This window comes from Prunus persica, chromosome G2, assembly GCF_000346465.2.
Source record: "Prunus persica cultivar Lovell chromosome G2, Prunus_persica_NCBIv2, whole genome shotgun sequence".
In the NCBI taxonomy this organism is placed as follows: Eukaryota; Viridiplantae; Streptophyta; class Magnoliopsida; order Rosales; family Rosaceae; genus Prunus; species Prunus persica.
In genome coordinates this window covers 28,042,584-28,067,804 of record NC_034010.1, presented here as the reverse complement: position 1 = coordinate 28,067,804, position 25,221 = coordinate 28,042,584, and the positions used below count along the sequence as shown (strand labels likewise).

At 37.1% G+C, this 25,221-nt stretch overlaps 6 protein-coding genes across 7 annotated transcripts; 3 read left to right on the top strand and 3 right to left on the bottom strand.

Annotated features, from left to right (window-relative positions):
- LOC18784876 (65-kDa microtubule-associated protein 3) lies at nucleotides 166–5,424 on the top strand. Of its 2 annotated transcripts, none has more exons than XM_020558499.1 (13): nucleotides 166–614; nucleotides 1,331–1,418; nucleotides 1,532–1,738; nucleotides 2,026–2,277; nucleotides 2,377–2,586; nucleotides 2,677–2,832; nucleotides 2,920–3,079; nucleotides 3,172–3,323; nucleotides 3,410–3,497; nucleotides 3,785–3,858; nucleotides 3,975–4,049; nucleotides 4,191–4,470; nucleotides 4,579–4,812. In XM_020558499.1, the coding sequence occupies exons 2-13, from the start codon at nucleotides 1,347–1,349 to the stop codon at nucleotides 4,602–4,604; spliced, it is 1,752 nt and encodes a 583-aa protein (XP_020414088.1). In that variant the 5' UTR covers nucleotides 166–614; nucleotides 1,331–1,346; the 3' UTR covers nucleotides 4,605–4,812. The 2 variants fall into 2 exon arrangements, with proteins under 2 accessions (XP_020414088.1, XP_007220225.1); XM_007220163.2 differs by lacking the exon at nucleotides 4,579–4,812 and adding an exon at nucleotides 4,823–5,424 and having other exon boundaries at nucleotides 168–614.
- LOC18785895 (AT-hook motif nuclear-localized protein 3) lies at nucleotides 6,290–10,245 on the top strand. Its single transcript, XM_007218215.2, has 5 exons — nucleotides 6,290–7,105; nucleotides 8,291–8,358; nucleotides 8,548–8,679; nucleotides 9,132–9,293; nucleotides 9,573–10,245. Exons 1-5 carry the CDS (start codon nucleotides 6,751–6,753, stop codon nucleotides 9,864–9,866), a joined length of 1,011 nt encoding a protein of 336 aa, XP_007218277.1. The 5' UTR covers nucleotides 6,290–6,750; the 3' UTR covers nucleotides 9,867–10,245.
- On the bottom strand, nucleotides 11,877–12,708 carry LOC18785317. The gene has a single exon (XM_007220989.2). The coding sequence runs from the start codon at nucleotides 12,543–12,545 to the stop codon at nucleotides 12,096–12,098; it is 450 nt and encodes a 149-aa protein (XP_007221051.1). The 5' UTR covers nucleotides 12,546–12,708; the 3' UTR covers nucleotides 11,877–12,095.
- LOC18784629 (probable rRNA-processing protein EBP2 homolog) lies at nucleotides 13,431–15,254 on the bottom strand. The gene is made up of 2 exons (XM_007218694.2): nucleotides 15,148–15,254; nucleotides 13,431–14,611 (listed from the first exon to the last, which is right to left on the bottom strand). Exon 2 carries the CDS (start codon nucleotides 14,600–14,602, stop codon nucleotides 13,718–13,720), a length of 885 nt encoding a protein of 294 aa, XP_007218756.1. The 5' UTR covers nucleotides 14,603–14,611; nucleotides 15,148–15,254; the 3' UTR covers nucleotides 13,431–13,717.
- Nucleotides 16,006–19,994, top strand: LOC18786228 (enolase). The gene is made up of 16 exons (XM_007217944.2): nucleotides 16,006–16,255; nucleotides 16,530–16,593; nucleotides 16,893–16,957; nucleotides 17,088–17,135; nucleotides 17,223–17,309; nucleotides 17,418–17,498; nucleotides 17,595–17,696; nucleotides 17,816–17,896; nucleotides 17,984–18,058; nucleotides 18,287–18,430; nucleotides 18,553–18,747; nucleotides 18,851–18,901; nucleotides 19,075–19,163; nucleotides 19,246–19,297; nucleotides 19,450–19,506; nucleotides 19,594–19,994. Exons 1-16 carry the CDS (start codon nucleotides 16,187–16,189, stop codon nucleotides 19,672–19,674), a joined length of 1,341 nt encoding a protein of 446 aa, XP_007218006.1. The 5' UTR covers nucleotides 16,006–16,186; the 3' UTR covers nucleotides 19,675–19,994.
- LOC18785481 (peptidyl-prolyl cis-trans isomerase FKBP53) lies at nucleotides 20,482–24,394 on the bottom strand. Its single transcript, XM_007219617.2, has 11 exons — nucleotides 24,226–24,394; nucleotides 23,813–23,886; nucleotides 23,454–23,689; nucleotides 23,226–23,362; nucleotides 22,368–22,719; nucleotides 22,061–22,204; nucleotides 21,377–21,635; nucleotides 21,217–21,301; nucleotides 21,092–21,133; nucleotides 20,942–20,990; nucleotides 20,482–20,852 (listed from the first exon to the last, which is right to left on the bottom strand). Exons 1-11 carry the CDS (start codon nucleotides 24,236–24,238, stop codon nucleotides 20,774–20,776), a joined length of 1,470 nt encoding a protein of 489 aa, XP_007219679.1. The 5' UTR covers nucleotides 24,239–24,394; the 3' UTR covers nucleotides 20,482–20,773.

Genomic DNA, 25,221 nt, shown 5'->3' with positions numbered 1-25,221 from the left:
GTAATAAGATGGAGAGTTTAGAATATTTTGGAAATATCAGAAGTTCAGAACTTGATAGATCTCAAATAATACTATACTTTTCTTTTTCTTTTTTGGTGAGAAATTAAATTTCATTTCCATGCAATCGTTGCAAATTAGAAAAGAAGGGGGGGCACAGAAGTTGACTTTCTGCTGACATGGCGAAATACTATTGGATGCATAGATGAGAGCAACCATTAATCCACTGCAGCAAATCCAACTCATCTTGTGAGGATTTGAAATTCAAATGCCGTTGGTGCGTACCTGCTGCTTCCTGGAGATCATTAAAAAACAAATCCTTAACAAGCGCTCTCCCTCTTCAACGGTCCTCTTTTTTCCTTCAAACGGCTACTACTCTTTCTCTCTCTCTCTAAAGATTTCACATTTCAGTTACACAATACATCTCCAGGCTCTCCATCCATATTTCTCCATCAAAATTCAAACCCCAATTCCTACTTTTTTCCCAAGCTTTCCAAGAAAAGAAAAGCGAAGCCCACGTTTTCTCTTTCTCAGGAAAATCTCAAAATCACCAGCGTCTGCTGTAGCAAGAAAATCCGTACAGCAGATCATTAACGTTCGTTAATTCGCTCTCTCAGGTTTGCCTCTGGATCTTATTCGTCCCATTTTCATTATTTTCTTCCCTTTTTTTTTCCCAATTCCCCCTTCTCGTTCTCAAGAAAGAAGCACGGAAGTAACAGAAACATCCAAGTTTATAGTTTTTGAATTTTCTGTTTCCTTTTTGGACCAACAAAAAAAACATTTTCCTTGGGGAGGGTATCGATATTCTGAATGATAAAATATTTTGTTGTTGAAAATTTTTCATCAGCTTTCTTTACTGCCTAACGGAATGCTTCTAGTTGATTTCCGGCTTGTGATCTGAATGATGTTTTCAATTCAATTTCTTTGAGCTAAATTGCATGGGAAATATTTTTGGAAAATATAATTTTCCTTTCGAAGTCAGAATTTGGGGTGATTCCGACCGGATATGGAATTTCTCCTAAGTTTTGGTGAGAAACCTGAAATTCTAAAATTTGTGGTTGGGCTTTGAGGAATCTAGGGTTTAGTTGCCATTTAGAGCTTTCCATATTTCATTTGCCTGAAATGTCTGAGTATTTGAGTTGAATTTAATTGGCTTAGATGGTAAGCCATATTGGGTGGGAATGAGAAAGAGCTGAGAGTATCAATGTTTGAACAGAAAATTTTGTAATTTTATTTGATAAATCACAGAACAGGAAGATAACTTTTAGTATTTGATGGTCGATTTACGCAATGCATATAATTAGGGTTTAAATGTGGAAATTGTTTGTGGCAGGTATAACTTCTTCAATATGTCTAATCTCCAAAGTGAGCAGCTTCTGCAAATGGAAACAACATGTGGATCACTTTTATATGAACTCCAGGTATCTCACGAATCTGTGAATATAAAAGGAAATTGGTCTAGCTTCCTGTATATGATAAGTTGAAGTACACAAAATTACTAAACTCATTTTCTTTCTTGTTTCTAACAATGTAGATAATTTGGAACGAAGTTGGGGAGTCTGACAAAGACAGGGATAAGATGTTGCTTGAGCTTGAGCAGGAGTGTCTAGAAGTATACAGAAGAAAGGTAGATCAGGCAAATCGGTGTAGGGCACAGCTAAGGCAAGCAATTGCTGATTCTGAAGCAGAACTAGCAGCAATCTGTTCTGCAATGGGGGAGCGACCAGTACATATTAGACAGGTCAGGAGCCATAGTGGCGTCGATTTCTTTCCAAATGGCATTAAACAATGGGCAATAGAATTATAATTTGATGTTAAAACTTTGACCTGAATGGTGATCTTTGAAAAGATGAATGACTAAATGTTGCTACCCTATATGCACAATTTCAATGTTTAAAGAAAAAAGGTGTGATTGTTTAGTAGACATCTAATTCAAATGTCCTATTTCACTTGAGCTTGAGAGGACTATTGTTTAGTAGACATCTAATTTAAACTCAGCATTATTTACGATTTTCTTTGTCATTCCAGTCTGATCAAAATGCTGGAAGCTTGAAGGAAGAGCTCAGCAAAATAGTTCCACAGCTGGAGGAGATGAAGAAAAGAAAATTGGACAGAAAAAATAACTTTCTGGAAGTTCTAGAGGAGATACAAATTATTTCAAGTGAGATTAATGGGAGCACAGAGTATAGTTCTTCTAAGACGGTTGTTGATGAAACTGATTTGTCATTAAGAAGGCTTGAAGAATTGCACAGACAGCTGCATGCACTCCAAACTGAGAAGGTTGAGTGTTTTTTTTTCCCTCTGTCTGCATGTCATCATAATCAAATGTTGTATTCTTAGATGCCCTTCCTCATTTATCTGTTCTTTCTTCTTTTGCAGAGTGATCGGCTGAAGCAGATACAGGACCACCTGTGTACATTGAACTCACTTTGCTTAGTTCTGGGTATGGATTTCAAGCAGACAAGTAGTGAGGTTCATCCCAGTTTAGATGATTCAGAAGGATGCAAGAATATAAGTAATGATACAATTGAGCGGCTGGCTGCTGCAATACAAAAATTACGGGAGGTTAAACTACAGAGAATGCAGAGGGTAAAGAATGTTGTCAGTCAATTTTTAGTTTCTAGTCAAAGTTTTATGCGTTTAACTTAATGATCTTAGTGAACTTCTAATCTTTGACAGCTTCAAGATCTTGCATCTACCATGTTAGAGCTATGGAACTTGATGGATACGCCAATTGAGGAGCAACAGATGTTTCAGAATATAACCTGTAATATTGCTGCTTCAGAACATGAGATAACTGAACCGAATACACTCTCTGTGGACTTCATCAATTACGTGAGTCTTTGAAAATAATTCTGTATTTTTCAAAATTTGGATCAGCATGTTTCTCAAGGACTCACGTAGACTAAATGTATTGTGCAGGTTGAGGCAGAAGTGTCTCGGTTGGAAGAGTTGAAATCAAGTAAAATGAAAGAGCTTGTTCTTAAGAAGAGGTCTGAGCTAGAGGAAATCTGTAGAAAGACACATATGGTCCTAGAAGCAGATAGCGCAATTGATTACGTCATTGAAGCTATAGATTCAGGTACATTTTAAATTCTTAATAGCATATCACATTGTAACAGAAAATACCTACGCATTTGTCTTTGAATGTCTGCCTCATTCTTACGTTTGCAGGAGATGTGGACCCTGCTTGTGTCCTCGATCAAATTGAGCTTCAGGTTGCAAAGGTTAAAGAGGAAGCTTTTAGCAGGAAAGAAATACTTGAAAAAGTTGACAAATGGTTGTTTGCGTGTGATGAGGAGTGCTGGCTCGAGGAGTATAACAGGGTTAGTTGTTTCCATAATTTTACATGTTGATTATTCCATCACATTCATATCCCTTTGCTTACTTGTCCTATTCTGTGGTCATTTAGGACGAAAACCGATACAATGCTGGAAGAGGAGCTCATCTTACTCTTAAACGTGCTGAGAAAGCACGTGCTCTGGTTAATAAACTTCCAGGTACAGACCACATTTTGTAGAATGGCACCCTTGGTTAATAATGCTGACTGTTACGGAACCCATTAAAATTCAAGAATATAATTTTGATTTATATTTATGCTGGTCTCAGTTACATTGGCTAGTTGGAATTTAACTGATCCTTTTTAAGTGCTTGAGTTTCTCCAGTAGTAGAAGTTTTTTTTTATGTCTGCTGGTCTCAGTTATTTTTTCTGCTGTTTTTGTTCATAAGTTCTTCTTCTTCATCCCCCCTCCTCCTTATGGTTTGCTTCCCATATGTGTTTATACAGCAATGGTGGATGCATTGGCTTCAAAAACCATAGCATGGGAGAAGGAGAGAGGCATTGATTTCACATATGATGGTGTAAGTTACTTTCCTTGTATTTCTGAATTCTCTAGGAGGTATTCCAGCTTAAGTTTATTTTGTTTGTTTTCATATATGCAAATTCACAATTTTTCTTGTTATATACCTCTGTTCAGATCCCTCTTCTTTCCATGCTTGAAGAGTATACTATTTTACGTGAGGAGAAGGAGCAAGAACGCCGAAGGCAGCGGGTATGGTTCTGTAGTTTCACTTGAACATCTTCATTTTACTCATTGATGGACTTCGTTTGACCATGCATCCATATCGTGGTTCTTTCTTATTGAATAAGATTGAGTAAGATAATCTTTTTAACAATTAAATCTCCATTTCAGGACCAGAAAAAAATTCAGGGTCAGCTCATAGCTGAACAAGAGGCACTTTATGGGTCAAAACCAAGTCCTTCCAAACCTCAGAGTGTAAAGAAAGCTCCCAGAATGTCAACTGGAGGTGCAAGTAATAGAAGACTTTCGATGCAAGCTCCTAAACCTGATCCACTTCACTCGATCAAAGCTACTCCTCATTCACGTCCAACCCCAAGGAAGGCTGACCGAATCCACCAGAATGAGCAATTAAGTAATTATCTGGATGATGGCTTTTCAGCTTTGTCCTCAGGTAAATCTCTTCTTCAATTGTTCTCATTTGTGTTTGGTTGACAAATGAGAAGATTGAACATAGTATTCTAGTAGTTTCGAAGGTTATTCACCCTCTATTTCCTTGCAGGGGAGGACTCTGCTAGTAGTACCTAGAAACATGTTTGTTTTATTCTTCGTTGGTCGGTGTTCCAGAAGCATCTGTTGCTGTACACAAAACTTAAACACAGTGATTTCATTTTAAACAAAAAATGAGGCATGACACTGGAACACCATCTCTGTTGCTGTCTAGTGTACATTGCCATCCAGACACAACATAAAAGTTTTCTAAACAATAAAATTATATGTCTTTATCTTTTTCTCTGTTTATGCAGGCAGGAGAGGCTTGGATGTTGCTGGTCTTCCTGTTAAAAAGCACTCTTTTGGTGCCACAAATGCTTCTGAAGTGGAGACACCCACAATGCGGAAACCCTTCTCACCCATTTCTATTCCAACTGAAAATGGTGCAATAACTACTCCTTTGAAGTCTACCAATCTTGCAGATGAAGAGAATAAGACTCCCAAGGTGATGCCAATTTTTGTGCCAACGACGCCATCAACGGTGTCAGTACCCATGCAGACAGCTATGACCCCGGCTTATCCACCAATTCCTTTTGCTGCCAATGTAGTCGAAGAAATCCCTGAAGAGATTGAATACTCTTTTGAGGAAAGAAGAGCTGGTTTTGTGCTCCCAAAAGCACATATCAAGTCCATGATACAAGTTTGATAGATTAGTTAATTTCTGGTGAACTTGAATTAAGTGTTGTTTTAGCATTTCTTTTTTCCTTTTGTGTTTTGGTTTTCTAATTTTCAAGTCAATTGTAATTGGCTTCCCCGATCTGGTGTACATAGTCTACGACCAGTGAACGTGGACTAAGTTGTCTGAACCAGTTCCCTCTTGATTAATCAATGTGATCATCATTAAGTTTTCTGTGCTCCTTTGTTCCAATTTATCTATGGAAATTGATTGATTGGTTTAAGAAGACTGTCTGCGTGATGTGGTTTGCTGTGAACAAGGTTTACTTGTTGCTTTACCTATGCTCTTTAGATTTCATGAGCTTTCTCTGAGATCATCTGCATTATTTATATATCAACCAAATATTGGATCTGTTAGCTTTCTTCAGACAGATCTTCTCTGGCTAGAAGCGTGATCTCTTTCCAATCATAAAATGCTAAACAATACAAGCAGCAAGCACAAGTTTTGAGTTTGTTTTGTTTTTTCCTTTTCTGGGTAAACAATCTCCTTTCTTCTAGTGGTGGATTCTTTTTCTGGTAATCTATCACTAACAAATTCATAAGCCTTCCATTTTCATATTTATTTTTTTGAAGGGCATGTTATTTTACAGTGGCATTAACAGTAGATACCTCAAACTAAAAGGGCGTTTAGTTCAAATTAAAATGATCTAGTCAACTTTAATTTTCTGAAAAGACAAAGGAGTTGTCAGTAGTTGGAAAATTGGCATAGCTCTAACGTTAGCTTTACAGCTTTGATATATATTTCTTTATACAACTTTAAATAAATAAAAGGTAATATAAAATAGAAAAGCCCTTTTCTTTTCTCAAACTAAACTTGATTGTTTTTTTAAATATTCAAATTCAGTATCATTGTCCATTTATTAAATCGCCTTTATTAAATTTCCGAGACGGACGCGAACCAATTTCTTAACTAAAATTTATACTTTGAATATGCAATTAGAATATTAAATTTTAATCAAATTCATTAATATTTAAATATACAATTTATTTTTTAATTATAATTTTCCAATTTTAATAGTTTATTTATTTCTCCTCCTTTTCCTGCAAAACCCTAAATTTACATTTCTTCGAAGTATTTCTGAAATCACAAGAAGAATTTGTGCTTCTAGTTCTTTGTAATTCTGGGAAGTTGTTTACAATTTTTTTTACTGAAATTCAGTTTCTTGCCATTGAAGCTCTGTGCTTTCTCTACAATGGTGGAGACAAACCTCAGAGCTGGAGGAGTTGCAACGCTGGGCTCTCTAGCTTTCAGCATTTAAAGACGAGTTTTTGTTTCTAGAGTTCCAAATTTTCCTTGAAAAGTTGGAATTTTCTAGCTCAGTTTCACAGAAAATCTTCTGGGTTCTTGTGTTTTATTTCAATCAACTTTTTTTGTCCTTAGATATCACATTTTCTAGGTATTCTTGCTTCCTAAAGTTGAGGGCTTTAATGGGTAGGTTCTAAATTTGTAAGAGTTTGTAGGGTTTAAGCTTACTAGGGTTTTGTTATCTGAAAGTTACATACAAATATGGAGGAGAAAGACAACTTGGTTTCTGGGGTAGCAGTGAGCGGTGAAGAAGCTCCAGATACCTACAGAATTGCCCCGAGAAATGAAAACCCCAGCCCATCTGGGGGTCCCACAATGGCAGCAGCTGCAACGGCCTCGCCGATGAGCTTGGCCTTGACCGGTACGGAAGTGAAGAAGAAGAGGGGCAGGCCTAGGAAGTACGGACCTGACAAGACCGTCTCGTCGGCATTGTCGCCGATGCCGATTTCGTCTTCGATTCCGCTCACAGGAGAGTTCTCGGCCTGGAAAAGGGGCAGAGGGCGGCCCGTTGACTCAGTCAAGAAGTCTCACAAGTATGACGTTTTTGAGAGCTCAGGTAATAAAACGACTCTCATATGTAGTGTTCTAGGATCTAAGACCCTTTTAAAATTTATAAGCTTTGAAAATTTTTTGACTTTCAGTTATTGTTGGTTACCGTTTTTACTGTTACATTTGGGATGATCATGATCTGTTATGGTAGCTTTGAAGGGCTTGTGTTTATTGCTGTGAGTAAATTTTGGTACAAAATCGTTTAAGGCTTGTGCCGGCGGTGAAAAGATTGAATTTTGGAATTGGATTTGCGTTTTTAGAGTACGATTTTGAGGGAATGTTTGTTGGATTTGGTGTGGGAGTGGACCCTTTTTGTATCAGATTCCCTGTCAGATCTGGAAGCAAATGGTATATGTGGTGAAGATGTGGAGTTTTTCTGCTGGCTGCCTACAATTATATTATACTAGTCCTTTGCCTTTTTGTGAGGGAAGATAGCTAAAGCTTACGAGGAAACAGGATGAGAATGATTGAAGGTGCCAGCTTGTTCAATAGGTAGAGTCCACTAATGGGGTGACGTGCCTGGATTGGACTTTGTCTAATTACGTGATTATCTCTTAAAAACCTGCTGGCTCTGGTGGGGTTCTGTGGAAAGACCTGGCTAAGCTGCACAAGATAAGGAAGAAAGAGAAAAATAAAGGCAGCACAAGCAGAAAATGTGGTGGAAGAAAATGATATGGGTTGGCTTGCAAGAGTTTAAACTCCATCTGGGCATGAGAATTATGCACACAAACACTGGGTTTATACGGTTCGGGTTATAAATTAATATTTTCTGGGCAAGTTTTGACCTTAACCACTGTAGAAAGAAATCTCATATTTGGTTCAAGGGCAACTGAGGATTATGGGCAGTCTAGTCACGGAATGGTTTTTGAGCGGCCCTAAGGCATAAACTATGACCTTTGTTATAAAATTAATGGGGTTCGTTTCTACAAATTTTAAATCATTAGTAGTTATTCATTAGCTTTTTATTTATTTCCTTCTCAAGTTCATCAAATTAGCTAGGGTTGCCTCTTTCTGGTGGTGAACTAGGCAACAATTTCCAGGCTTTGTTCATTTTCCCATCTATTCTAATCAATAATCATCTAACATCTCCATGCTTTGTCATTTTCATGGTTATGGGTATTATATACATTAGATGAGAATTTATTTGTTTGTTTTATTTTCGATTCGCTGAAGGTTATTAATTCTTTTGTAGGTGAGAAAATTGCATACTCTGTTGGTGCAAACTTTACACCTCATGTCCTCACTGTCCATGCTGGCGAGGTATGCATTGAAAAATTATGTGAAACAAATTTTCACGTCACTACAGCAATCTCATGCCAACTATTCCTAATCGATAATGGAAGTTTTCATCTCAAGATTTGTTAAGGATGAGTTTGCATGTCCAAGACTTAGTGCTTTGATCTATGTTGTTCTTGACCTGATTTCTGATATTTCTTCTGGTTGTCGTAGGATGTTACGATGAAGATCATGTCATTCTCTCAACAAGGGTCTCGAGCTATTTGCATACTTTCTGCAAATGGTACCATTTCAAATGTTACACTTCGGCAGCCCAGTTCTTCTGGGGGTACTTTAACATATGAGGTATGGCCTTTCATCCTCCTTTCAAATTGTGTGTTATTACTATACAATGTAACTTCTTAGTTGCAAGCTATTTACATACTTGGTGTTGTGTATATCATATGTTATTTATTTTTAAATGCTCTATTTTTAAGAGTATAACCTTTCAGTATTTTTGTTATTTGTTCAGCTACTATAGCTAGTGAACAACACATTAAATCAAAAGAAAATACAGCAATTATTGACTCCATGTGTTCCTGCAGAAGTCAACATTAATGTGGAAGATTGATCAACTCTATAACTGTTTTAGTAAATGACTTGTATAAGTTCTTATCTTTATGCTGACCCAAAAAGTTTCAAGTTTGTAACTTGGCCGACATGATGTAGTTAAACTGTTATCATACTCGGTTTCCTGACATTGTTGATCGGGAGAAAATTTGACGGTGGTTTTTTTTTTTTCCTTTTAAATTTTACAGGGCCGGTTTGAGATACTTTCCTTGTCTGGATCATATATTGCAATTGAGAACGCAGGAACAAAGAGCAGATCTGGTGGCATGAGTGTCGCTTTGGCAGGTCCAGACGGTAGAGTGGTTGGGGGAGGGCTTGCTGGTATGTTGATAGCTGCTGGCCCTGTGCAGGTAACATCATTTCCTAGGAAGAGAGAACAAAAGATGAAGTAAAAGAAGATTAATAGTCAGTCATTATATAATTGATTAATTTCTGACACGTTTAAAATGTTAATTTTACTATTTCGTTATCAAATAATCCAATATTTTGTTATTATATTAGAAATTAATTGTTGTAATGTATTGTAGCTTACTTTATAACAGTAAATTCTTCTTTTTTGCATGTTCCACCTGTATATATCCAGAGTTGTGCAGTTAATGTTTTCCTTTGAACTGTTTTAACTACATCAGGTTGTGGTGGGGAGTTTTCTACCAGGTCACCAGCAGGAACAGAAGCCCAAGAAACAGAGACTCGAGCCTGTATCATCGTCAATTGTCCCTATTGTTGTCAATGCCGTGTCTGGTGAAGAAATGAAGGTCTGTGGTGGAGTAAAGCCCATTCTGACTTCTCCTTCCTTCCATGGAAACAATTCAACTTCTGTAAACCCCATGCACAGCTTTAAGAACTCAGCTCCTGAGAGTAAATCGTTGTCGGAAGAGGAATCTAAAGGCCCTGGTCAACCAAACTGTGAAGTTTCTTATTGATCATGTTTGCTCCCTTTGTGATGGTTGTATCTTAATTATTTTCTCCAGAATCAGTGACATCTAGGCTCACTCAACCTTGTCTGACACCAATATGCAAACTCATTGGCTCTTTTGTGAAGGACAAACTAGGCTTAACGTACCTCATGTTGGTTTTAACCCAGGATTGTAGTCGTTCTTATTAGGTTTTAGGTCGGTCTCTCGAGCACGAGGCTTATCGTGTGGCTGTTGTATTCATGTATTTCTAGTGTTCTATGGTGTAGCATTTTTAGATGTATGAAACATGATTAGTGATTTGTCCCATAAACTTCTTAGTATCTGAAAGTTGGAATTTGAGTGAATGCTCTCTTGGTTATGAACTTGTGAGTGTTTAAAAAGTTCACAAAATTGCATATCTATCTTACATTCTCCCAAATCGGTTCTCTTTATCCATATCCATATGACAGAACATTTAAGTCCACAACTCCAAAAAACAGAGAGAAAAAAAAGTCATAAAGTTAAAAAGGAATAATAGAAGGCAATTTAAGCACGTTCCTTTTAAAGATGTTATCAACACAGCAAAGCCTCGTCCCTGCAACGAAAAATTGCTGGCTTTAGACCATGGCCTAGAATAAACGTGAATTTCTTAGTAATTCTGCTTTCCATGCTTTATTAACCTTTTCTATAAATTCTTCTGCTCTTGTCCTCAGCTCGTCATCACCCTCAGTTTCACCATTGTCACTATTGGCACTGCTGACTTTACTGTTATCAGATATTGCAGTCTGGGCATTTGACACTTGACTGACTTCCATCAAGGCATTGTTCTTCTTGCACACTTGTTTAGCCCTTGTGCCTTGTTCATCATCCACGTGCTTGCTGGCGGGCATTGTGAGGTGAATTGCGCTTCTTTCATCATTGTTGGAGATGGGTTTCGAGCCCACGAGGATAATGACTATGATCAAGTTGCAGAAACAGAAGATGAATAGAGAGTTGGAAGCAGCCTGAGTGATTAAATCTAGTGTAGAATCAAGCATAGTTGTGTACATTGGAAGGGTAAACTTTGTTAACAAAATGTGTGTGTGTGAGAGAGAGAGAGAGAGAGAGAGGTTAGCCCACTTGAAAGCTTGTATGGATGAAGGAAAGAGTGGATGGGAAGCTTTAAGGAGAGGAAGATGTTCTGTATTGTGAAAGCTAATGATAAATGGCATAAAAAAAATGTTTTTATTTATCATGCATTGGAATGGAAAGCTTATTCCCAACTAGAATTATGGGGATGATGGGGCCTCTTTTTCATTTTTTTTAATTAAAAGTCCATTGTACCAAACAAGAATCTCACATGGTTCCTTCTCAGCCTCTCCTTCCGTCTGCGTCATCACAAAAACATCACCCACTAACCAAGCCCGTTTTCATGGTACTTTGTTTCTTGTCTCTTTTTTTCTTTTGCAAAACAGAACAGAACATGTACCTGATCATCTCATTAAATTTGACTAAAACTGGTTTGCTTGCAAGATATTAGAAAACTATTAGTCAGGTAATTATGTGAAGGAGACTAAGTATAGTTTAAATTAAAGAAAATTATTTCAAAATGGGTTTATTTATATTAAAAGATCTTGACCTACCAACTTATTTCGAAATTGACAACAGACCAACACAACACTTAAAAGTTAGGCAAAACGTTGACCTGGCCCTCCAACTTCAGAGTTTAGGCTTTCCTGAAATTGGTGGCATAGCTTATAATTGAAAACAAATCAATGTCCTCCTGCAACTGATATGAGATTCTTTATTATTAAAGCCATTTATATATATATATATATATAATTATTCTCTCAAGCAGGGGAAGTGATAAAAAGTTGAACGATGGACCAAAATACAAAAGAAGATGAGAAAAGTTCATGCAGCTTACATTACCAAATGAACATGCCCTTTTGTAACTTTTCAAACACTTTCCCTCTTTATCCATGTGAGACCAGAATCAAGGCATATGATATGAGGCTTTTGCTTACGTTTTGTTAATCTATAAGTCTGAACAAAGTTACCCTCCGAAACATACAGGACAGGATCAAGAATTTCACAGAAGATTTGCAGTTGCAGACTTCATTTCCGGGACCGGCAATTCTAAGAACATTTCTATTTCTAACGATTAAAATTAAAATTTTCTCAATAAACCACATCAGAGTTACAATTAATGTACAAAAGTTTAAGCTTGATGATGACCAAAAACCAAGCTAATACAAATTTATTATGCAAGGCCCTTTAGATTAAATGTGAATTTCTCAACAACTCTGCCCTCCATCCTTTGTTCATTTTTTCAATAAACTCTTCCGCTCTTCTTCTCAGCTCATCATCATTGTCGCACTTCTTGCTGTCATTGTGATGGCTGATGATGCTGTCCTTTTCATCACTGGCAGTGGCAAGTTCTTTCTTGGCATTTGATGAAACTTGGCTGAAAACAGTATCAGATGGATTGACCAAAGTACCCTCCTCCTGCTTACATTTAGCATCATTAACTTGTTTACAATTTGCGTTGTTTCTGTTGTACTTGTAGCTGCTGCTCATTGAGACTGGAATTTCACTTTCTTGCTCAAAGTAAGAGCCCGGTTTCGACCCCATGACGATCATGACTATAATCAAATTGCAGAAGCAGAAAACAAGCAGAGAATTGGAAGCAGCCTGAGTGAGCAAGTCCACTGCAGAAGCCAACATGGTTGAGCAGATTGGATTGGATTGGACTGGATAGGATATATTTTGATGAACAAAAGCGAGGAGAAGGGGTAGGGTGTTAGGAGAAGAACGAGAAGACGCTATTTATAACTACTGGTACAGTGGATTGAAAGAAGTGTAGGCGAGAAGCTTTTTGAAGGAGATCATGTTAACGAGTTGATGGCGAGGTGGTGTGGTGTGAAAACTACATAGAAAATGACATATATTATATGATTTTGTTTAATGATTGAGATATAAATCAACTGTAGTTGAGATGAAACTTCCCAAATGACTCACTGTTTAGTGGGTCTTCTCTCTTTTGTTTAATCAAAAAAGTCCAAACGTACCTTCCAAGAACCTCACATGGAACTTTCTTCGTTTCTTGGCATCAAAAGTTGACATCATAGAACTACAAATTTTATTTTTGAGTGTGTTGAGCAAATCCCAGACTTTTTTACTGTTATAAAAGAAAAGTCCAATCTGTCTTCAATCAAAATTTCAATGTCTTTGTTACCAGGAAAATATATATATACATATGGCGCTGGTTATGGGTACCAAAGACTTGCTGAGATATCCTTTATACTCTTTTTACTCGTTCAATATAAAATAATAATAAATAGATCTGGCATCCATGTTGAAGGGCCCTTGCATTGGTAGGGCACAGAACCGATTTCATAAAGAACAAGAGCTTTAAAAACGTAATGTTATCGGCTTTCCAGGACAGTTTATAGGCGAAGCAGATGGATATTGAAATGCATTTGAATGGATCGATTGCACATTTAGTTATTAAAAGCAAGGTGAAACCAGAAGCATATGAACACTACAAAATTCTTTGTAATTGGAAGCTACAGTTCAAGAAATAGAATGGATGAAGACATATATAAGATATTTGTTTGTAAATCATAATTTTTCATATGAAGAAAGCTACAAATTGGTTGTAGTGTTTGGCTTCATCAGGACCAACTAAAACTTTGCATCAATAAAAATATTACTTCATACTACGATCATCCACCAAGAAGCACAACCACCACGTTCAAGGTCAGTAGTGTTGGAGCAAGGCTTAACACACTTAAAAGTTCACATGTATTAAAGTCAAAAGCAAAAATTCATTGGCTAAACAGGCAAGCCCTTACCAGAAAGAAAGACTAGTACAAAAACAAAATCCTAAGATGGTATCACCTCTTCCTTTTCTTATTTCCTGAGAGAGAATCTTTATTGAAGCCTCTCAAATCATTGGTGGTTTCAGCCATATTTTGCTTCTTGGAACCTTTCCTCCCTCCATATCCAAACTTGGAATCCTTGATATCCCTCTTCTTTGGTTTCTTCCCCACCTTCACACCTTGTCTTGCCTTCCCTCCCGACCGATCTCCTGGAGCTACACCTGGCCTCTTATTACTTGACTTCTCAAATGGTTTCCCGTCTTCGAATGCCAAATCCAACTCACTGCCTTTGTCACCCCCAGCAAACCCACTCTGCTGCCTCTGCTTCCTCCACTTCTTCACAGACTCTATGTCCTCCTTTTTCTGCTTAGCTCTCTCTTTCAACTTCTGAGCCTGAATCTCTTTAGATAATTTCTTGGCATCTCTAGCTTTCCTTCTCTCATCGGCTTCCTCAATCTTCTTCTTCTCTACCAAAAGCCGGCTCTTCACTCTCTCCATGTGGGAATCTGTCTTCACCATTTCCGCATAGTAGTCCTCAGGCCTGAGAAAAGGAAGCCCCATTGACTGAAGCTTCTCGAATGCCTTTCTCGTTCCCTCTACAGCCTGGGTATAAAACGCGAGCTCCCGAGTTAGGTCATCATTCACGTCCACCTGTTGCTCTTGATCAATATCAACAGAAAGTTTGTGCACCCATCCAGCATTCTCCGGCCAGCTAATATCCCCAAGTTTATCAAGGAGACCATCTCTGTTGAATATGGCTTTCTTTGATGGTTCAGTCAATTTCACATCTTCCTCATCTTCAGATTCTGGTTCGGATTCTGGCTCAGACACATCTTCCAAATCATCCTCTTCCATGGAATCCTCATTAAACTGTCTGGACTCTTTATTGGATACACCCATTTAGTAAATCTATTAGGAAAAGATGCAAGTTGTTTAGACTAATGAACAGGATAAATCACTTCATATCAGTTCATACATTTGAAAAGATTTGTACCAAAAACAGATTAATGCATTCAGGAAACAAAATAGAAAAAAAATCTATGCTGCACGACTAAATTTATAACCTACCTAACAATATCACATATCTTAATCTTAATAAACACAGAATCATTACAAATTCCAAAATATTTCTTTTATTTCCAGCTCAAATCAATCAAAGTTGAAATATCAGATTAACACACCACAGCCTATGAAGAATAGATTCAAACACAAAAAAACTACAGTTGGGATTTCAGGAAATTTAAAAAAAAAAAAAAAAAAAACGAAAATGCGATATCTTTCCATCCTCTTATGCATCAATTTTCTCGGCAGCCAAGCAGCAAAGGAAAAAAGGAAGAACGAAGAATTACATCTCACGCCTAAATTAAAAGACTACGGTTGTATAGAGCTTAAATAAGTTTGCTTCAAGATTGAAACTTAGGAGACTGGCTATGAAAAATGCTTACCTTTCCGCTGTGGCCTCTGAACCCCTGATAAAACCCTATTTCCAATTGCTTTGGTTTAGGGTTTAGGTCGAGCTGTGAACTACACAAAGAAGCGTTTTCAGGACCTTGGCTTATAGGGGCTTAGCTTTGGGCTAAAACTAGGTGGGCTTAACCATTGAAAAAATTAAGACATACAGAACTTAATGGGGCTATCTTAACCCACACTGAGAATTTGGGCTAGTACCTTATCCTCATCTTCTTAACGTGTTTTGGCCTAGGGCTTCCACTTAACAAAAACAAAAACTAAATTAAGATTTTAGTCTATAATTCGGTTAAAGTTCAAGTTCGACTTTAGTCCATGTAGTTTTAATTATAACGATTGAAGTATAGTTTAATAACTATTGCAATTTAAGAATAATGACTTAATTTCGTTACTAACTCAAAAAATTGGTGCATGAGAGCCATATATGTAGTGATTTTACACTTCCAAACAGTCCAATTTAGGGTCACCTATGTTACTCATGTGTTAATATGGAATTTTTATTTTTTTTTAAAATTTATTTAGAATGATTAATGTGGAACTTTGAGGAACGAAAATTTGGAAAACCATTTTTTTTTTTGGACGAAATTGGAAAAACCATTTAACTGGCCCCGGTTTATCAAATCTGGGTGCGCCCAAATCAAACCTTTTGACAAAAAGCCACCCTCAAATTCCAAATTTACCCTTCTTTTTTATCATGTCATTGAGTAATGTAATTTCTTGGGCAAGGGGCAGTGGGCAACCGCATATTCCTTCTCATATGCCCCTCCGGGCCCACAGAGACTAAGTAGGCAGTCCGTGATTCGCAAGAAAGAAATCACCTACCGTCCACATCGCTTGCACTTTTTGAACGATCAACGGTAGCGATTTCATTGACCGCGCTTCACGCCCACGGGATCCCACCTCTATATTTACCACATCTCATCACTTTCTCTAGAAAGTCTTCGATAAATACAAAGAGTGAAAAAGAGTGAGAGAGTTGCAGTTGCAGTTGCAGTTGCAGTTGAAGTTGATGTTACAATGGCCACGACGATCAAGCTTGTTAAAGCCCGGCAAATCTTCGACAGCCGTGGAAATCCCACCGTCGAAGTGAGTTTCTCTCATTCTCTGCCATCCGATTTGCTTATTTTCCATCTCATTTTAAGTTATCTGTTTTCTTTTTTCTTTTTTTCCCTCTTCACTGTCTGTTTTTTTCTTTTTTGGTCAGCACTGTCTGTTTGGTTTATGAGAAAATGTGAAAAAACAAAATTAAATTTTAGTAAGAGGCTGGATTTCTGAGCAACCAAACATGTTTTTTTCTTTTTCTTTTTTCAGTTGGATTCAAATGTAAGATTGATGATGACTGAATGTGTGTGTATTTAAGGTTGATGTTACACTCTTCGATGGAACCTACGCAAGAGCAGCTGTTCCAAGTGGAGCTTCCACAGGTAAAAACCATAGAGTGTTCCCCTTCCTCTTCATTTGTTTTAGTCTTATGCTCTGATTGTTCCTGAGTTTGCTGGTTATGTTGGAGAGTTAGGTTTTAAGAACAATATATCTTTATATATTCCTTTACGTCTGTGTTTTCGCACTTCATTAGTGAGGTGTTTGCACTTCATTTCTTTACATTTTTCTATTTATGCTGTAAAGTAGGTTTAATTTGAACTTATTTGAGTGCCTATCATCATGGTTCTAGTTGTAGTTCTTTCTCGCTAATATTTTGTTGTTATATTATATGATTGAAAAGGTATCTATGAAGCCCTGGAGTTGAGAGATGGTGGATCGGATTATCTTGGGAAAGGTGTCCTTAAAGTATGTGGTTATTGTTCAGTATTAGATTTTGACTCTGCGAATTCTGTATAATGTTACTCTATATCATTTTGATTTCGTTTTTCGTTTAAATGGAGCAAAGTTGATAATTGCAATTTAATCTTGTGTTTAGGCTGTGGAGAATGTGAATTCGATCATTGGACCTGCTTTGATTGGAAAGGTACCATATTTAGATTGTATTCTATTCCTATTCCAGTGAAAGGCAATTGGTTATTAATTTTCTTCTTGCTTGTTGTGTGCATCACAGGACCCAACAGAGCAGACCAAAATTGACAATTATATGGTACAACAGCTTGATGGAACTGTTAACGAATGGGGTTGGTGCAAACAGAAGGTATATTAATGTTTTTTTCTTCTTGCTTCTTCTTCCTCTCTTATTGCCGCACTTCGGTCTAATTTGTTGCATGCTAATTCTGGTTTCTTCTCACTTTTATTATTTTAGCTTGGAGCAAATGCTATACTGGCAGTGTCTCTTGCTGTCTGCAAAGCGGGTGCCATTGTGAACAAGATCCCTCTTTACAAGGTTTGTTTCCAGGGAGAGTAGTACCCTGCCATTTCATTTAGTTAAAGGCATGTCTCAGGTTCACTCTTAATAGTGCTTTTTCTTTTTACATTGCAGCACATTGCCAATCTTGCTGGAAACAAGACCTTGGTGCTACCTGTACCTGCATTTAATGTCATTAATGGAGGTTCTCATGCAGGCAATAAACTAGCAATGCAGGTTAATGTTGATTTCGTGTTTCTCTTTTTGTTCTTGAATAATCTGTTAGTATTTTCTCTTATGGTATGAGAAATTAGTGCCCCTTGCAATTTTTATTCTTATTATTTCTTCTGTGACAGGAATTCATGATTCTCCCTGTTGGAGCATCGTCTTTCAAGGAAGCCATGAAGATGGGTGTAGAAGTGTATCATCACCTGAAGGTATTACTATTTTATTTTGCAGATTTTGTATAATAGAATGACCTCCTTTGCAGGCCTCATCAAGTTTCCACTTGGTTTCTCATCCAGGCTGTAATTAAGAAGAAGTATGGACAAGATGCCACGAATGTTGGGGATGAAGGCGGCTTTGCACCTAATATTCAGGTATGTAAAAATATTAACAAAACAAGACAACTTAGAGTGGCTTTTTGTTTTTGTGTTCTTTACTGGCTTAATTATTTGAATGGTGGTAATTTAATTTACTAAGTTTCCAGGGTACATGTCTTCGTATAACAGATTAACTTCTGCTCATGTAGAAAATGAGAATTGTTTTTTTCCTTATTGAATTTTGGCTGGACAGTGGAATAATTCTTTTGATGTTTCCCTTTATAGGAAAACAAAGAGGGTCTTGAACTGCTGAAGACAGCCATAGCTAAAGCTGGATATACTGGAAAGGTTGTCATTGGGATGGATGTTGCTGCTTCAGAATTCTATGATAACAAGGATAAGACTTATGACTTGAATTTCAAGGAAGAGGTAACTAAATTACAACATATTTGGCTACACATGGATAATTATTTTTTCTATATACTAATTATATGGATTTATTATCTCTTATGTTGGGTTAGCTGGCTGAACTACTTAGTTTTATGCTGCAGAAAAATGATGGATCACAAAAAATATCAGGAGACAGTCTGAAGAATGTTTACAAGTCATTTGTTACTGAATATCCAATTGTGTCGATTGAAGATCCCTTTGATCAAGATGATTGGGAACACTATGCAAAGATGACTGCTGAAATTGGTGAGCAAGTGCAAATTGTTGGCGATGATCTCCTTGTCACAAATCCAAAGGCAAGTAGATTTTATTATTATACTGCTACACGTATCACATTATGTGTGATGAATCATAGAAAAGGTGGTCTTGACATTTCTTTGTTCATTGTGCTTACTGCAGCGAGTGGAGAAAGCAATCAAGGAGAAGTCCTGCAATGCTCTTCTTTTGAAGGTAGTAATTTCGGCCCCTTTCTTTCCTTGATTTTGGATCCAATCCTTCATGATTTATAGGTGGCTAATGCTGCTACTTTCATCTTTCATCCAGGTTATTAATAGTTTATGGATTTCTGTGGATGACTAGTGACCAGTGATGACACCTCGTCTCTTTATTTTTTGTTTGTTTAGGTGAATCAAATTGGTTCAGTAACTGAAAGTATTGAAGCAGTGAAAATGTCAAAACGTGCTGGCTGGGGTGTCATGGCAAGTCACCGAAGGTATCCCATTTTTCGTTATTTTCATTCATCTCTTGATACACATAATCTTTTGCTAATTTGGTTTATCTGTTTACTTTTACAGTGGTGAAACTGAGGATACTTTCATTGCTGACCTTTCTGTTGGGCTGTCGACGGTAAGTGCTAGGGTCTGACCTGGATGCTATATAAGTCTACCTTGTACTTTATAATTTAGTGTTAGAATTGTATTGGGATATTGTCGTCCAAGCTTTGGACTAGCCTGTTACTTAAACTGATTTGGCCTATGCATCCTTGTTTGATCAAACAGGGCCAAATTAAGACTGGAGCTCCTTGCAGATCAGAGCGGCTTGCTAAATACAACCAGGTAAAACTTTGTGCGCCCATCTTCTTGTTAACTTGCTTCTTTGTTCTCTCTAACTATTTTCTGCTTTTCTTGTTGGGTGTTTTGCAGCTTCTTAGGATAGAAGAGGAGCTTGGATCTGCAGCAGTCTATGCCGGATCGAAATTCAGAGTACCAGTGGAACCATACTGATAGGAGTGCTGGAATCTTAAAACCCTAGTTGTTAAATAAGCCTTTCTGGTTTTTGGTATTACCAACCAAGCATGTAATTTTGCATAGCCGTTGTCCTTACTGCTAGTTACTATAGGATCTTGGTGAGGAAATCAGCAACTATTAATGAATCTGTTATCTAGGTGTGTTTCTATTTCAGCTTTCTTGGTGATGCAATGCAATGTTGAGTCTTCTCGATATTGCTCGAGTCTTTATGGGTTAAGACAAAATCTTGAAATCTTGTTAAAGATACACTTTGATTATTTTCTTCCGAAGCATCAATACAGTCCAGTCCAATCCAATCCTCTCTCTCTCTCTCTCTCTCTCTCTCTCTCTCTCTCTCTCTCTTGTTCATCCCAAAAAAACCATACAAAAGTCGTTTTCGCGCATCTCTTATAGCACTGAAGCAGAGCATTGTTTTTAATTGGGCCAACAAAAAGATAATTGGATAATTTATTTCTTGTGATTCCTTCATATAGTTTCTTTTTAATTTTCGTTTTAAGTTAAAAAGGGAATTTTGTTACCATAAATATTTTTGTAAGTCCCAAGTGTAAATATTTCTAACATATTCTAGTAAGTTTGCCAGTATCAATTGAATTGACTCCCCTTCGTTTAAATAAAAATAGGAATAGTCACCACAGACGTATTAATTTTATTCTTGTCAAAATATGAATGGAGAAAAAAAAAAAAAAAAAAGCTTGCCAGGAAATACTTCTGATTTGGAAAGCTTTCCGTGCCCGCTTAAGTCAAAATGCTGAATTGGGCATCGTTAGAAATATTTTAAAAGCATTTTCAATAATAATAATTTATGATTAAAACCATGGAAGAAAACTAGAAGGGCAAAGTACAAACATGGAAATCATGAAATGTTCTTAGCCGCATCAACTGCTCTTATAAACAATTCCAAAATCGACAAATACTTAAATATGCTGCAACGGCTAAGTTGGAAACCGAGGCCTAGAGAGATGCAACTCTCTAAGACAGAAGAAACGGAGTATATTGTAGTTTTCAAGACTGGTTTTCCCAGCAGGACAAAAAGATATTCAAAATTGGAAGGGGAACGAACATCTCCACAGCTGAATCAATTAACAGCAACCAACTCAACATCAAACACAAGCCATGAGTTTGGTGGTATTTTTCCAGTACGTTCACGTCCATAACTGCATAAAAAAGAAACATGTAAATAAGTTTGGCAGAAATGGAAAAGTGGACAACAAGCTCAACAGACAAAATTATGATCATGACATACCCCATTTCTGGTGGAATAGTGAGTCTTCTTTTGTCCCCAACACGCATACCTGGAGGGAGGTAGATATGCATTAAAAGATGCAACAATTAACTGCTTAGTTAAAACCGAAAATCAGATTTAAGTAAAGATTTTGACATCTTAGAGAATTACCATTAACCCCAACATCCCAGCCTGATATAACTTGACCTATACCTGCACAACCAAAAGACAATAAGGTAACACACATACTGAAGTCGAGTTCTTTCTTGATATCTATCAAATGGAATTAATGGTACCTAAGCGGAATTTGAAGGGTGGTCCTCCCACGTTTGAGTCAAATATTTTTCCATTTTTTAGCTTGCCAATGTAGCGAACACTGACCTGTAAACCAATAAATATTTGTGTCATAAATCCATTAAAAGGTACATGTAAACATGCCCAAGGGCTAAAACTTACCTTTTGTCCTGGAGAAGCTCTTTTGCCATCTGGTTGGCCCATAGATAGGTCCTCGATAACAAATCCATTTCCAAAGGTTCTCACTTTAGATGGCTTGCCATTGGTTTTCTCCCAAGTAGGTTCATTTGGATCTTCCGTGTTAGCAACAGTTTGATCCACTTTTGTTCCACTCTCCTGGGCTTTCTTCTTCTTTTTCTGCTTCTTTTTCTCCTCTGTGTGATTTTCACCAGGAAAAGAATCCATGTTGATGTCAGAGCCCCTGTCCATGCAAACAGGCAATATACTTATTGATCAATGTAGGAACAAGAAAGCAAATGTGCGCATGCACAAGAAAAATAATAGTGGATAGCAAGTCTAAGCCATTAGTAAGGGTATTATCCAAGCATTCAATCTCTCTGGTAGAAATTGACTGGACTTCTTAGTAAAGGATATAGTGAGTTGGACATGCAAGATATTATTAAAAAGAAGAAGAAAAAAAAAATTAATAAAAGCCCAAGTTATGGATAGAAAAAGAAGCACAAAGCCAACGTCTGATTGTTCTAAGCCTCATTCCTTAAACAAGTTGATATTCAAATCTAAAGAATCAATATATTAGAGGGGATGGGTAATTTCAATTCCTGGCTCAACGAAATTAAAATATAAATGCAACTTTGAAACCAAAAAAGATGATGTAGCAAAACTCACTTCTTAACTGGCAAAGCCTGGTTAATATCTTGGCTCTTGTAGATCTCAGGTTGCTTTTCATTGTCAGTGCAAGCATTGACTTCATCTGCATTTCCCTCTTTAGCTTGCTCTCTCAGCTTCTTCTTCTTCTTATTTTTCTTTCGCCTGACATCATTTAAGGAAATACTTTTTAAAAACTGAGAATTTGGTGAGCACCTCAGGAAAAAGACAACAAAAACAAAGTTCTTGAATCATTGTTAATTGTCAACTTCCATGCTTACCACCAACAAACAGCTAACACGTGAAATGGATAAATTGAATTACCGACCTTTCTGGCTGACCATCTTGGTCAACATCGTCAACTTTCCTTTTTAACCCAGCAGTATCATCACCATCTTTCACTTTCTTTTTCTTGCTTTTCTCAGATATTTTGTTTTCTTCCTGTTCTGTTGCTGCTTCAGGCTTCTCAATATGGAAGTTGCTTTTCTGCTTGGTGGATATTGGAAAGCCATCTTCATCTTCACTCTCCAGAACAGGTACGCCAGCATTTCTCTTGGAAACAATTTGATGTTGAGAGTTTTTGTCCTCCAAGCAACTTGATTTATTCTTTTTTAGTAGTCGTTTGGACTGGATGTTTCCATTCGTAGGTTTCTCATCATCCTCTATCTCCTCAATTACAACTAAAATTTAAGCAAAATAAAACCCCGAGTCAAGCACTATCTTACATCATCATACTGACCTGACATCAGATCCAACAGTCTGGTGCACTGAATAAGTGACAACCATGAATAAAGCACAGATACACACTATCCCAGCAGCGCAATACTACTTTTTAAACAAAAAGACCAGATTTTGAAGGATAACATAGTGTGGTAATAATATCAAATCAATGGTTTAGAGTACACAAAAATGCTAGTCAAAGATCTAGCTTAAGTTTAACATATTGAGAATAATCAAACTTTTGACAAATAATTTTTTATTATTTTATGCTTTCTCATATCAGATCCAATATGCAAACCAGTGGTGAAAGTCATAAAAAAAAGCTATGCCAAGTCATTCAAAACATATTTAATAGAGCCTACACTTCCAACTGACAGACGTGGCTGTGACGAAAACAAAAGGAGAAAATGAACCTTAGAATCCTATGCTAGTGAAATAGAAAATGGAATCCAGTAGGCCAATGTACCTCCGCTATTGGGAACAGGTGAGGGCGGGTAAATGTCCAGATCTTCATCGTCAATAAATCCATCATCATAAGCATCGTCACTGTCGTATTCTGATGACTCCGACTCAGTTTCAGCAATATCCTCCCCAAAAGAATCCCTGAAAATGTTGTAAGAGAGATAAAAATAACCGTTAAAAATGAGGAAAACCCTACATAGAAAAAATTATCAGTAGTAAAGTAAGTACATACGATTCATAGTCATCTCTGGCATCTCTGTCATCATCCACAAAGTAACCAGAGAGATGGACACTCCGCTTGCCAATCACCGAGAAGTCTATCAAACCATCAACACCCTCGAATTCAAGATCCAACGGACATGATTCATTCTTATTTGGTAACAAGGAACACAAAAAGATTGGACTCTTATATCCCATGGAGCACTGAACTATGCTCCTCTCCTTCGATTCACCAAGGCCTAAAGTCGCCTGATATATCAACACAGAGTAACAAGCAAATTGACCATTATACCACACCCATTATTAGAGTGCTCGTAACAACCAAAAGTTTTGAAAATTTACAATTTAAAAATAAATAAATAATCAAAGTACCTGAGTAATGTGAAGCCTTCCTTTAAATTCATCGGATTGATAACCATATGGTTCGTCCGGTTTGACTTCAATTCCTATGGTTCAAATTCAATCCAAAAATTATATAAATGTGATGCTGCATTCGATAGCTAAAGGAACAGAGTTTATGCAAGTAGAGCTTAGTATCACGCATCCCCCATTCTATCCCAACCCCAAATTCTACCTTTCAATTTTTTGCCTACGATTCCTCACAAGCCAAACAGGGACTAGAGTTACCCATATTATCAAAAATTTCAGTTTCTGAGAAATCGAAGAATTTCCATTTTATTTTCTTACGATTTCAAGAAATATTGGGAAATTCATAGAACATTAACATGCTAACATTAAAGACATGATGAAAATTCAATAATGAAACAAAATGAAAGAAGGCTGACCCCAAAATCCCATTGTTACTGTATGGTTGGCTCACACAGCACAGCGATGTTCGGAACTTTGTCTAAAACCCTGGGCAAGGGTTCTCGCTTCGGCTCTTAAAACCCTAATTCTCCCCTCGAGGTTAGGTCACTCACGGTAACACGGCCATTATATGCAACCGTGTTATGTAATCACATGTGGCGGCTCGTTATTAATGTTTCCCGGGCAGTTTGATGCCCCTTTGACTCAGACACGTGTCATAAGGAGACTAGACGCGCAAAATGTTTATTTGAACGCTGACGCCAATCTCGAAACTAAAAGCTCGGGTGCAGGGGAATTCAATTTTTATTTTGGCAAACATTGAAAACCAATCTGATTTCTAAATCAATATTAGATAGATTCGAGAAGTTATTTAATTTTGACCCCAAATCTTTTGCTTCTTTTTGTTGTCGGCTAGGGTGATTTTTACACACCAAAAAATAAAATAAAAATTGTGAGGTGTAAAATTTTGCAAGTGGCCCATGAAAGGAAGCAGTGTAAATGGGCCAGTTCGTCCAAAGTGATGAAAATATGCAGGCTTTCTGAGTGGGCTCTCTCTGAGCCATTCATAGACTTTTTTGTAAGTGGCCCATAAAATAAAATAATTGTTTATGAAATGATCCAACAGAATTTTGAAGACATAATAATCCACTTTATTTTTTGTGTTAAAATGAAAATAAACGAGGCCGATAACGTAGAGTAAAAGGTGTTCCACTTATTTAAATTTTATGAAAAAGTTTATTATAATTCCATACGGTTGGGTTCCACAGGTGACATATGAAACAGGTGTGCAAAATAATGAGTCAAAAATAATGCTAGTGGGAAAATTATTATAAGGATGATATGTCTCAATAGATATAATAATATGCATCTTTTCAATTTATTTTTTGGCCCAAAATATTCATGCAATGCAAGCAGCCTGCTAGGCTAGCCCACAACCTACTTCTATCATTTTCTCAACCCAAGGCAAGCCAGAC